This window comes from Zeus faber, assembly GCF_960531495.2.
Source record: "Zeus faber genome assembly, chromosome: 2".
Lineage (NCBI taxonomy): Eukaryota > Metazoa > Chordata > Actinopteri > Zeiformes > Zeidae > Zeus > Zeus faber.
The window spans coordinates 6,653,781-6,667,068 of NC_137189.1; the positions used below are offsets into that span (position 1 = coordinate 6,653,781).

General features: G+C 40.8%; 1 protein-coding gene across 4 annotated transcripts in view; it reads left to right on the forward strand.

Annotated features, from left to right (window-relative positions):
- ccdc85cb (coiled-coil domain containing 85C, b) overlaps nt 1-13,288 on the forward strand; it is a 61,088-nt gene that overhangs the window by 44,060 nt on the left and 3,740 nt on the right. The window contains exons 3-5 of one of the 4 annotated variants that reach the window (XM_080024584.1): nt 467-508; nt 4,267-4,371; nt 12,679-12,771. In XM_080024584.1, the coding sequence (XP_079880710.1) occupies nt 467-508; nt 4,267-4,371; nt 12,679-12,771 (240 nt within the window). The remainder of the gene's footprint in view (nt 1-466; nt 509-4,266; nt 4,372-12,678; nt 12,772-13,288) is intronic. The other 3 variants (XM_080024585.1, XM_080024586.1, XM_080024587.1) reach the window with 3 other exon arrangements.

Consider the following 13,288-nt stretch of genomic DNA (forward strand, 5'->3'; position numbering starts at 1 on the left):
ATCTCCATCTATCTGTATACCAATATCCATATATCTATACCTATCTCTAAATCTCTGTATACAGTATATCTCAATATCTATATCTTTATTTCTATATCTATCTATATTTCTAAATATATATATTTATATCTATACAGTATAAATATATATTCTATACCTATCTCTATATCGCCCTCTATATCTCTATACCTCTGTACAACTCTTCATATATCTATATATTTGTATTTCTCTTATCCCCATATTTCTATATCTCTCTATATATCTACGGTACATCTCTCTCTATACCTCTATATATCTGTGTATCTCTATCACAGTGTTGCATGATCTGTCTCTTTTCCAGTGATGATGTGCTTTCCCCAGTGAGGCCGACCGCCGCCGCCTCAATAAAGAATGACAACTAACCACATGTCCAACTGTGAACCCGATCTAACCCAAATTGCCTCCAACATTGTGTTTACCTCCGCAGGCGTATAGCCGCTATAGCTTATCACAGATACCGACCAAGAAGGTAACGACCGCCCAGCACCAGCCATGGCTGCTCCCTCACTTTCAGATGCTCACTTTGCTTTGTTTCTTTCTATTTTGGGTGAGGGGATCCTATGCTAGCTTGCTGCTTACACTCGCCACCGTTCCTGCAGCTTTTTCTTTATATAACGCTAAGCTGAAGAATGAACCACAGGTGGCACAGGGGAGCCTCTTCTTTTTTGGGGGTGGCGGTGGGCGGAGAGGCTTCCACGGGTGGATGAGCGCCGCATTGCGCCGTGGAGCATGAAAGGGACGCGCTTGTCCTCGGCTTGTTGCAGCCGTCTGGCGAGCTGAATAATTTAGGAACCCCCCCCCCCTCGTCTCCAGCACAGGTAGTTCCAGGGATCCATTATGCATGGCAGAGAACTGGCGTGTGTGTGTAATTGAAGAACGTACGAAAGTTTCGGCAGCGTTCTTTCTCCATTGAGACACTTCTGCCGCCTACGGTTCTTGAGTGTGCCTGCCTCGTTTACGATTAACTTCTTGCGCCCCGCACCCTCCACTCTCGGTTATGCAACGGCCTGTTTTGCTTCTGCGTCTCAATAGCAGCACTTTGAATTTTTACAATGGGTAATCCAACCGAGCAGACGTGTTGCCTAACTCTGTGTGTTGCCGAACCGGGTGAGGGAAGAATGCCAATGGAGTCTTGTCGCAGGAATGTTGCCCCTTTGAAACCATATAATGACACGCTCACCCCTGTACAGTACAGACGTGAGCGTATTTGTGTGTGCACAGTTTGCGATTTAACTTGTCTCCCACTGCTATGAATATTCCTCTCGTTATATCTTTATCAGTTCACTCTATCATCAACGGAACGAGTTAAAGATCTATGTGACGGAGTGAATTTACACCGTTTGGCATCTCGTGTGTGGAGCTGCAGCGGGGTCCACTCAGCTCAACTCAACTCAATACTCAAAATAGTGACGAATGTAATATGTGAAAGATTAAGAATTATTTATGGAGGTTTTTTTATTTTACGCCATGTAAGAGCAAAGACAAAGCGGCGGAATCAAGCGAAGTAAAAAAAATAATGATGGCACCCATCCGATACCCGGTGTCTCAAATGTTACTAACGAAGTGCATCTTTAAAATAAAGAATCTAAAAACTGTTGTTAAAGAGAGGAAAAGTCAGACACTTAACTTTCTAATCCGAAAACGTATCTGATAGCCGGACCCCCCTCCCCTAGTGGTTGCCGGATGAACTGTGTCTGGTTTTCACATCACAAAATATACCAGGGAAAATGGGAGAGCTTGTTTTTTCCAGTTCAACAGCGAGTAGATTTTTGTATAAAAATAGATTTATTGATAGTGAATATGGTGACATCCAACGTTGAGGTTAATAACGTCATTACTTTATACAAAAGTAATTACTTGTATATGTGACTTATTTACTTTGTTTTAAGCCCAGTTACAATAAAAAAAAAAAAAAACTTGACTGATGTCACTTGTGGCCGAAACTTCGCATGAGTTGGAAAATGAACGCAGATCTGGTTGCCAAGTTAGCAACCGTGGATCAGCTGTTAGTTGCCATGACTAGGGAAATGGTTGCCAAATTTCATAATAATTCATACAATCATACAATTATCATCCAAATTTAAATAGTCTCACTTGTTTCACCAGTAAATCAGTGACCCTCGATATCAAATTTTATTCTTTTATTTCAGAAATTCGAGAAACAATAAATAAAAATAAGATAAGAACAGATTCCCTGTTGGTTGACAACAGGGCAACCCCCTGGCAAGATGGTTGACCATGACCCAAATCTGGCTGCCCCGTTGCAACTGGGCAACTGCTATTGTTGGACCCTGTTGGTATCGTTATGGGCAATTACTGAACATTTCGGTGTCATTATTGGAAAAGGAAAAAAACGGCATTGTCCCATCTAACATCTTTAACACGTCATGGATGCCATGCAATGGGTGACCTTATGCCCTCACCTCCCATAATTTGGCGTCCTGGCTTCACCGCCCCCACCCACCCACCCCACCCAGATGATCATAACTCAAACCTGAGATGATGGATGTCACCATGTCGCCCCACGGCTCCTTTCTGTCAATGCCGAGAACATCATTATGGATGGACGGATGGCTGGATGGAGGGATAGAGGGATGGAGGGCTCGTGTGCTCCAGCCATGAGGAGAACATGGAGAGCGGGGGCCAATGGTCAATGGCCACCTGTCCCAGAAAACAAATGGAGGGTCCCAAGGTCACTGTAGGACCCTTGGAGAAGAACTTTCGGACAGGGGCGATGATGGGGCGGTGTGATGTGTGACACCAACTGTCGTATCGAAACATCTCATCAGGCGATGGAGACATGGCCGCCACCTTCAATGGCTATTCTCTCATCAGCGATGTCCTTGTGGGATCCTTCCTTTTCGGTTAATAGATTTCCTCATTTTTACCTAATTAATGAAGACTAATGCCTCCATTTTGTGCATCATTCTGGTCTGGCGCCAGGAGAAAGGACACAGTGATCATTGTTGTTCGGTCGAGATTGAGGTCTTTGGAGGGAGGGGGAAACATGAAAGGTCGGATCTGGAAGTGCCGAGGGGGAGAGAGAACGGGGAACGGGTTCCAGTGTAGGTGTGTATTTTATAGTGTGTCATGAATGGTTGTTGATTGTGTTTTGGGTTTGGTGAAACCCAGGAGCTGCAGACACAGGACACAATGTTCGATTTGTACGTTCATAGACGAACACACACAAACACCAACACACACACACACACACACACGCCAGCAGGGCTCATTGTGTTATTTATAGCCGGCATTCTCCCGGGCGGGTTTGCTCACTCAGGGAAAGCTGCTACGTGACGCGGGAGAAATGTCATCAGGAAATGGTGGCGTTGCTTTGTCGTCCTCCCCCACCGACTCCCGGGATGAGGACGCGGGCGACTCGCTGCCCCCAGGAAGCCCTGGTCTTTGGCCGCTAATGAGGCTGAATCAGAGTAATGAAGCTGGCAGTGGGGGGAAAAAATGCTCCGGAAATGGTGACCCAGACCAGTAGAATACCAGGGGAAATTCATATATAAATTATAAATTATATACATTTTGACTTGTAGCATGAGCAAAAAACTAAATACATAGGCAATAAATATATGTAGGCAAATGGTTAAGCAAAAACAATATAATAATAATAATAATAATAATAATAATAATAATAATAATCATCATCATCATCATCATCATCATCATCATCATCATCATCATAATATCCATAATATTCATAATGAAAATATATATGCATGTATGAACAGTATGCAACAGAGAATCAGAATGGGTTTTATTTCGCCAGTTATATTTCTGAGTATGTGCAGTGTTTTGATTTTATTTCATTTTAAATGTATATTAAGGGTTAATAACATGATGTTTTATCATTTATACATTTTTTTTTTTTTTTTTTTTAATACTTTTGTTTGTTTAATTTCTCTCTCAAATATATCTCTTCTTGTGATGGGTTGTCGTGTATTTGTGTATAATTGTTCTATTTTTCACATAAAAATTAAAAAGAATGGAAATAAAATAGAAACAAAATACAATTTTGTAATAAATACAATTTCAGCAAATACACGTACTTGAAGAACAAAAAGCACCCTGTATGTGCATCATTTTAATGTATTTTTATCATTTGAGTGCAAACGTATGTTTCTGTGTGCGTGCGTGCGTGTGTGTGTGTGTGTATCTGTGTGTGTGTATCTGTGTGTTTGTGTGCATGTGTTTGTGTGTGTGTGTATACCTGCCCAGCAGTGTAATCCAGGTGACCTGCGCGCCCTGAGGAAGGGAATGACCCTCTACCACTCTGAGTCCCAGCTGTCCTCTCTGCCTCAGCGCCAGGACGCCATGCACATGGTGAGACATACACCCACAAACACATACACACACACGCAGACACACACATATTAACTCACAGAAACGCAGAGCGATTCTCACCAGAAATTAGAAAGAAAAAGTTGGATTTCATGCATCCCCACACCACACCTACAAGTCTCTATCCCCACATGTCTCTATCCCCACATGTCTCTATCCCATCATGTCTCTATCCATACATGTCTCTATCCCTACATGCCTTTTTCCCTACATGCCTCTTTCCCTACAAGCCTCTTTCCCTGCAAGTCTATATCCCTACATGTCTCTTTCCCCACATGTCTCTATCCCCACATGTCTATATCCCTACATGCCTCTTTCCCTACAAGTCTATATCCCTACACGTCTCTATCCCTACATGTCTCTATCCCCACATGTCTATATCCCTACATGTCTCTATCCCTACATGTCTCTATCCCCACATGTCTCTATCCCTACAAGTCTCTATCCCCACATGTCTCTATCCCTACAAGCCTCTCTATCCCTACATGTCTCTATCTCCACATATCTCTCGCCCACTGTAAGGAAATGTGTGTTACACATTGGATATACTTTGTATGGAATATTAAAGAATAACAATAATACAAAATCCCAAACCAAGCGGTATATCAACTTTGTCAAATAATATATACTGTATATTGGACATGTTGCTACTTGATTTTCATCCCTTTATTTACACATAAGCTGTGGTGGATGACTCCCAAGGAGAGAAATGGATCTTAATATTATGTATAATGTAAATCTTAATATTATGTTAGGACTTGAAAAGTTCAAGGTTTACGATTTGTCACAAGCAGTCTTACAAGTATGGTGCAGTGAAACGATAAAGGGCAAACTCTGAAGACGGTGCTAAATAAAGTTGGAAGAAATATTCCAAATCATAAAAAACATTTATGCAAGGAAATATATAGGCAAAACATATAAAAAAAATGTTAATTTATATGTATGTAATGTATGTACAGTGTAATGACTTCATATTCTAACACTCACAGTCTACTTTATACTCTTATAGAAGTGAAGGATCAGATCTGTACACTGTATTGGCCAATAATTAAAGGGGGATTCCGTATCGTAGCTACAGTTTAAAGCGGCATCATTGCATGGATCAGTTTATGTTTCCTCAGCATAATAATTGCACATGTGTCATTTATTGATGCTAAGTTTAGTTAGTTATATAAGTTTCATCAGTGGAGTGGGAAAGCGACCCTGCATGGAGATCCAGTCATGACGAGATGCGAGGTGATTTAAGTTCATCCACATGAAAACAAGCGAAACGAGAGCTGGGAGCGTGCGCGCTCCCTCACACGTGCACGCTGACGCTCAAGAGGAAGGAACTGTGTTGTGCATTGGCACGGCAACTGTTAATATGATGGAGTCTACGCCTCGATAACTATTTTATCCGAAAGGTTTTTTTCACAGAAGCAATGTGATCATTTTGGGTGCACTTTGTACAGTAGATCAATTGGAATGCCATCAGTTTAAAGCAGTAATCTGTCAGATTATTTTGTTTAAATCAAATCCTGTATTTGATACTTAATTTAGCTGACACTTGATCAGAAACAGCTAATGAATGCATTTACATTTTGCATGTGTTCCTCTATATGCTGTTTTCCATTGTTGGTGGTGGGGTCCGCCACCAAAATATCGCTGTTACCTCAAGTGACCAGGAAAAAAACCAAAAACAAATCAGTAGATCAGAAGAAGGCAAACTTTCTGGAAAATATTTTGATACGTAAATACGTTTTAGAGGGTTAAAAAAAATAAAACATTGCAGCTGTGCAATGGAATTATGTCAGACAATATGATTGATTTCCACCCTAATTTTAAACAAACAGTTTAATGTATGAAAGATGCAACAGATAATTTAATACATCCAGTATGGCAAAATACTTAACATTTTACTTGAGTAGATTTTTGAAAGGAGGAGGATTTACTTTCACCAGGGTACTGTGTTTCATTTAAATATTTATTATTTGGTTACTAGCACTTCAATGGCTTATAGGTCAGATTCTAAACTCTGGCTCATGGAGTACTTCCATCACCACTGTTTGCTTCACTGGTTCTAACGGCATTTGCTTCTCTCCCTCCATCCTTTAATCCCTAAAGTATATTTGCGCATGGGAGCTTTCCATATGAAAAGCAAATACAGCCTGGAGCCTTCTGTGTTGTCAAAAACAAAAAAAGCAAATAAATGACAAAGAAAATATAAATAAATCTCACCTTTATTTTTCATCCATAGATTTTTGAATAAGAGTAATTTTTCATGCTCTTACCTCACGGTCATCCCTTTGAAGAGATAAGATCCATAGGAATTCCACATTCTTGCAGTATATTTTATACAAACAAACAGAGGAGTATGCTGTGGGCGTCGGGTGTGTTTAGAAGTGTGTTTATTATTTCTTTATTTTTTAAAGAACATTGATGCCCTCGGAAAATGTTTTCTTTTATTTTTCTTTGTCATTGACTCAGGAGATCTATAGTCACACGCCCAAGGTGGTGCATGTATTTTATTTTATTTCCCCAACAACAGAGATATCATTCCACTCAATTCATTCATCCAACTCTGTCATTAATTAATTTTAACAGACATATTCTCTCAGGGGTCGTAGAAGAATATCTATCCCAGAATGCCTTGGGTGTGAGGCAGAAGCACACCTTTGATGGGAAGCCAAGCTCTTGCTGCACAAACTTTATTCATTTTTCCTGTATTCAGGTGTTTTTTCCAGATTTAAATTAGAGCTAATACAAACTCATTTCAGATTCCATCAAGATAATATCATCCCCTCAAAAAAACAGGACTTTACCTCAGGAAGTAAATAAAAGAAAAGAAAATTGATAAATTCAATAGAAAGTTTTGCACAAATTTTGTTATTTTCAGTCTCGTGAAGATCCTCTCAGAGATCTCATCCCAGCAATTTTCCAAGAGAAAGCTGTCTGTGGCTGATTTTTATTTATTCTTATTTAACCTTTATTTATACAGAGAAAACACATTGAGACCGAGGTCTCATTTCCGATGGTGCCCTGGTTACAGAGTTCATAAAAACATTAAAAGACCATAAATACAACATCAACATTGGCAATCAATAAATAAAATAAAAACAACAGAAATCAAACTTTTAACTTAAACATTTGCAGATACCGACATCAAAATCACCCAAAAGTTTCTTAAGCATACAAAGTGTAATTCTTTTAAAAAGACATTTCAAGCTTTTTGAGCATGGTAGCAGAAAGCAGTTCTTCACAGCTCGGTTTTAACTTGACGGACCTCTAGAACCAACCAAAGCTGAGCTCTAGTCCAGAAATGAGTTGAATTTCATTTGACGACCAAACTACCTCAGGTAGTTTGGTCGTTTGTGTAACATAGTTTTGTAAACAAAGAGGAGTAAATGCTCTGTTCTTCTAGTGGCCAGGGACGGTCATCCCACCTCCTGATACAGGTTATAGTGAGTTCTAAAATGATAACCAGTAATAAAACTAAGTGCTGGGTGATGAACAGTGTCAAGAGTGGCAGAGGCAGTGTGCATATGGATAATGTCACCATGATCAAGTACTGACAGGAAGGTAGACTGTACTGAAAGCCTTTTTCACACGAAAAGCATGATCTATTTCTAAAAAGGAACCCAAGTTTCACTCTCAACTGTTAAGTTAGCTCGTCAACATGTATTTTGAAAGACAGCTATTCATCAATAAAAATACCAAGATACTTGAAGTAGGCCACTCAATTTCAATTCAATTTCAGTGCCATCTAAGCTCAATTTCGTTGAGGGTGCATGATCTAGAGAATTGCATATATGTTGTTTTTTCTCCATTGAGTACAAGTTTAAGCTCTAAAAATGAGTGCTCGATAGAATCAAAAGCTGTCTACAAAATAGATATTGCTCCTCCCAGTGTAGGAGCAGATGTATACAGCACTGTGTCATCAGCGTAGAAATGAACCTTACAGCGATTATCAAAATACATGATATTGTTGATATACAATGTGAAAAGTAAAGGACCCAAAATCGAACCCTGGGGCACACCTTTGGTGACCTTTGAAAAATGGAAGAGTCAAAACAAAAGAGTCAGCAACAATACATTGGGTTGTATTTCCAAGATAGTTGGTAAACCACTGGGCATCCTGATCCAGGCCAATAGAGGCGAGTCTGTCAATTAAAATTGAACGTTCAACCGTATCAAAAGCTTCAGAGAGGTCAATGAACCAAGCAGCTCAGTGTTTCCCTTTGTCAAGAGCCCATACAATATCATTCAGAACAAGAGCTACAGCTGATACAGTACTGGGACCAGATCTAAAACCAGACTGAAAGGTATTTAAAATGCAATTTTTACTCAGGAACAAATGAAGCTGCCAATTAACTAAAGATTCAAGTGTCTTGGCTAAAGAAGATAGCTTTGAAATTGGGTGGTAAGGTCTCTGTAGTCACCACCCTTGTGAAGAGGGAGCACATGAGCAGTTTTCCAAATCTTAGGAACAACTGCAGAGCTAAGAGTGAGATTAAAAAATATATTATATGGTTCCAGTGATAACTGAAGCAGCTAATTTCAAACGGTCAGCACCTGTAGACCTTTAGGGGTCAACAGGTGACCCACTTCCATTTCAGTAAGTGGACTTAAAGCAAATGTACAGTCATTCCTCTTATTGTACAGCTCAAGGCCAGGGTGGCAGGTCTCCTTTTGATTACGCTGTCCCACCCAATTTGCAATATCTAAGGAATTCAATCCATCAAATATTTGGCATTTATGTGATTAAGTGATTATTAAAAGCATTACAAATCTCCACCGTGTCATTTAAGGGACCAGAGTCAGACGGTAACTGTCGGGGCAGAGCTGGGGAGGAGCTAGTCTTCATTGCCTTAATTGTGCTCCAAAATGTTGATGGATTTCCAGCACTCTAATTGAGATAATATGCAGATTTTTCTTTCCTGATCATGGCAGTACATCTGTTTTTCAACTGCCTGAAAAAAGTATGTTTCGAAATGGTTCAAAATTTTCTAGCTTTTGCCCATGCTGAATTCCTCTCAGTAAGTGCTTGAGATAGTTCATGTGAGAACCCGGCAGTATGTCTGTCCTATATCCATAGCCTCCTAAAGGGAGTGTGTTTGTCACCAATGGAATTTAAAGCATTGGAGAAATATTCGAGTGCCGGATCTGGATCAGGTATGAGGGACGCCTTGTCTAACTCACACTTTATTTAAATCATGTAGAGGGCGTCACCTCTGAGCGTGATTATTTGAAACACCTCTGAGTTGACTTGTAGAGATGGAGACAGAGTGTTTCAGTTTGACAGAAAACTACATTTTGTAAAGCATGACATTACATTGTTTGTATGTCAAAATGGTAGTCACAAAAATGAGTGGAGTTCATTGAGACACACCATAGATAGTAGGAAGACTATATATGTAGTATGTAGTACATGTCATACTAAGTAGTATGACATGTATGACAACATAGATGTTATCAAAAAATTGTTTTCTTCTTCCAAGTATATCTATCACTGCTCATCTCAACAACTGTTGTCTACAACAGTCAACTCTGAGATGTTTCAAAGCTTCAGACACGCACGGCTTTCTCTCAGAAAACCCCCTAGCGTCATTGTTCCCGGGGGGGCACCAAGTGCCGCCACAGTGGGATTTGTTGTCGTTGTGATCCAGCTACCATGGCAGAGAGGGAGTCGAACCGGCCACCCTCCTGATGTCCGCGATTACAACACCATCATGCCACCAGGTCACTTTTACGGTCTCACTCGGCATCAAACCCTCAAGTCCTCGAACACCAAAGTCCTCATCCAATGGCTTATCTCTTTGAGCCATCGAGCCATATGATGCATGATCGTCTCCTTCAATAATCTGATTGAAAAAACAGGACTTGGATGGAAAATTCAGGACATGCACCTGTGAAGGCAGCGCTGGAAGGTATCACCTTCACGCTAGGACCCGGTCTCCAGGTTCTTTTCAGCGCGGCCTCAGTGTGCCACCTTTCAAATGCTTACTCGGCAGTGAAGCCTCAAGTCCTCCTACAGAGGCTTACCAGTTTGAGCCACTGAGTCTTATGAAGCTCAGTGGTCTTTTCCAATCATTTCATTAAAGAAACAGCCCTTGGATGATAAAATCAGGACTTTAGCCTTTGATAGCAGTGTCTGAACCATCATGCCACCAGGTCAAACCTATGAGAGGACAATGTGTTAAGTACCCTCGAGAGCAGCGGTCCCCAACCTTTTTTACGCCACGGACCGATACTACGTCAGACAGTATTTTCGCAGACCGGCTATCAAGGTGTGACAGAAATATACGCCAAACGGCATTAAAAACAACAGGATACGTATTATCTGTATAACTATAATAATTTATTGCGAGCAAAAAAAACATTGAACATTCAAGTTTAGTCTTGTTATTCATTTAAAGTCTTGAAAAACACACATCAGAATCTGGCTTCCGCTCGTCCAAAAGAGGAAAAAAACACACCTCTTCCAGGCATAAAATGTGAACCATTTTAAACAAAATGTGATTGATCATTAAACTACCATGTCAAAAATTCTCAAGAATAAATAGATGTCACCGGGATCAACTAAAGCAAATTGTACAATATAAAGTGCTTACAATTTACAACTCTCCAAAACACTGAGTCAGTGGGAGGCCCTGGGCTTGTTTCTCTGCAACGAGACGGTCCCATCTTGTGGTAATGGGAGACAATGACACCTGAAGTGTGTTCCAAATGTCCAGTTTGCGCCGTAGTTTCGTTTTGGTTGCCGTTACTGCAGACAACCCTGCTTCACAAAGATATGATGTTGCAATTGGAAGCAGGGTTTTCAGTGCCTTTGTGGCGATCTCAGGATGTTCTGCTTTGATTTTGATCCAGAATGTCGACAGAGTTGTTGTCTCAAACATACTTTTAGAGCCGCCATCATTTGCGATCTCCAGCAGTTGATCTTTTTCCAGCATGGGCATGCTCGATTCACCTGCTGCGTTCACAAATGGATCGCGAATCCATTCCTTCCCAGTTGGCAGATCAGTTGTTTTTGGGAAGTAACGCTTAAACACTTTCCCCTTCTTTGAGGCGGGACTCGCTGGCCATCGACCGTAATTCCAGTATCGACAGAGCCGCATATTCTTTGCCACGAACTAGTTCCGGCTTCCCTCCCCCCCCACCCCCTAGGGCGGTCAGCCAATTGCGGCCCCGAACGAGGTCTCTGGCTTGAACTGGAAGCCATTCCCCGAAGCCAGAGAATGACTAGCACTGCTGGGATTCGATACAAGGCAGCGATGGTCAGCGTTCAACGAGCGCCTTTACCTCTGAGCCATCCGGAGGCCAGCAAGTTATTTATTCTTTCTTCGCGACCCGGCACCACATGACCCGCGACCCGGTACTGGGTTGCGACCCAAGGGTTGGGGACCGCTGCTCTAGAGTACCGCTACAATAGAGAAAACAGTATAATGTTCTCTCTAGAGTGCTCTTATGACAGAGAAAATGGTGTCAAGTGTCCCTAGGATAGAGAAAACAATATAAAGGAACCTGTAGAGTGCAGCCTCAGAATTTAATATTTATTTTTCTAAAATATATATATATTTTTTATTATTAATATAATTGTATTTGTTTTTTAAGCCTTTTGCTAGACGTTAAGGTTTTTCGCATGTTCCACACGATGCTGAGACCTGATGCCAGGTCACAGTGAATGGGGCTAATGTGTGTGTGTGTGTGTGTGTGTGTGTGTGTGTGTGTGTGTGTGTGTGTGTGTGTGTGTGTGTGTGTGTGTGTGTGTGTGTGTGTGTGTGTGTGTGTGTGTGTGTGTGTGCGTGTGTGCGTGCGTGCGTGGCCAGACAGTGGCTCTCAGACAGAGAGCCCCTATCTGGGACAAAACGGGGGGGGGGGTGAATCAACGGCCCCTGGCCCCATCGCTGCTTCAGTACAGGTTGAAAGACGAGGTGCATTGAGTGGTCCAGAGTTTTTGTACATTTTGACCGAGAAAAAAACAACATAATTTACTATATAATATACTTTCATATTGCATTTCTCCGGACAAAAAAATGATGAGAATTAGCAAAGTCAGGCTTTATTCTTACACAAGGAATTTGATCTTGCTTATCAGTGACTCTCAATTTCGTACATACACAGTAAAATGTAAAAATACATTTAAAAAAAAGGAAATATTATACACATTTATGCATTTTGTGTATATATTTTTACATATTTATTACAGATATATTATTACATTTTTACATTTCCTGCAATTCTTGTACGACCTGCTGTGTCCACACAACTCCCAGTGCTGACCTGCCTCCCCCTCCTCCGTCCTCCTAGGGCACGGGGCGTCTCCCCACCAGCGAGTCCTCACCTGCCACCGCCTACCTGTCCTGCGTCCAGAAGCCTGAAGCTGTGGTGCACGCCATGAAGGTGCTTTTGGACGAGGGCAAATTTTTATGGTTTATCTTACATTTCTACTCATTTTTTATTGTACATTCCATCGTTTTTATTTTGGAGTTAATCCTTTAGCTTTACTGTATTGTTAGTTTTCCAGTTTAATCCTGAGCTTTATTGCATATTTTCTTTTTTCTATTTGTATTATTATGTTATTATTATCATCATCGCCTATTTTCATGTGAGCTGCTGTGATCTATCTATCTATCTATCTAGTATCTATCTATCTATCTATCTATCTATCTATCGATCGATCGATCGATCTATCTATCTATCTATCTATCTATCTATCTATCTATCTATCTATCTATCTATCTATCTATCTATCTATCTATCTATCTATCTATCTATCTATCTATCTATCTATCTATCTATCTATCTATCTATAGGACCTTGTGACTTCCCCAAAGTCCTCATTTTTTATTTTTGTCTTTATTTGTTCGTGTCCACATCTGACATGACTCTGTGGCATCTTCTGTGTTTTTCCTGCTGC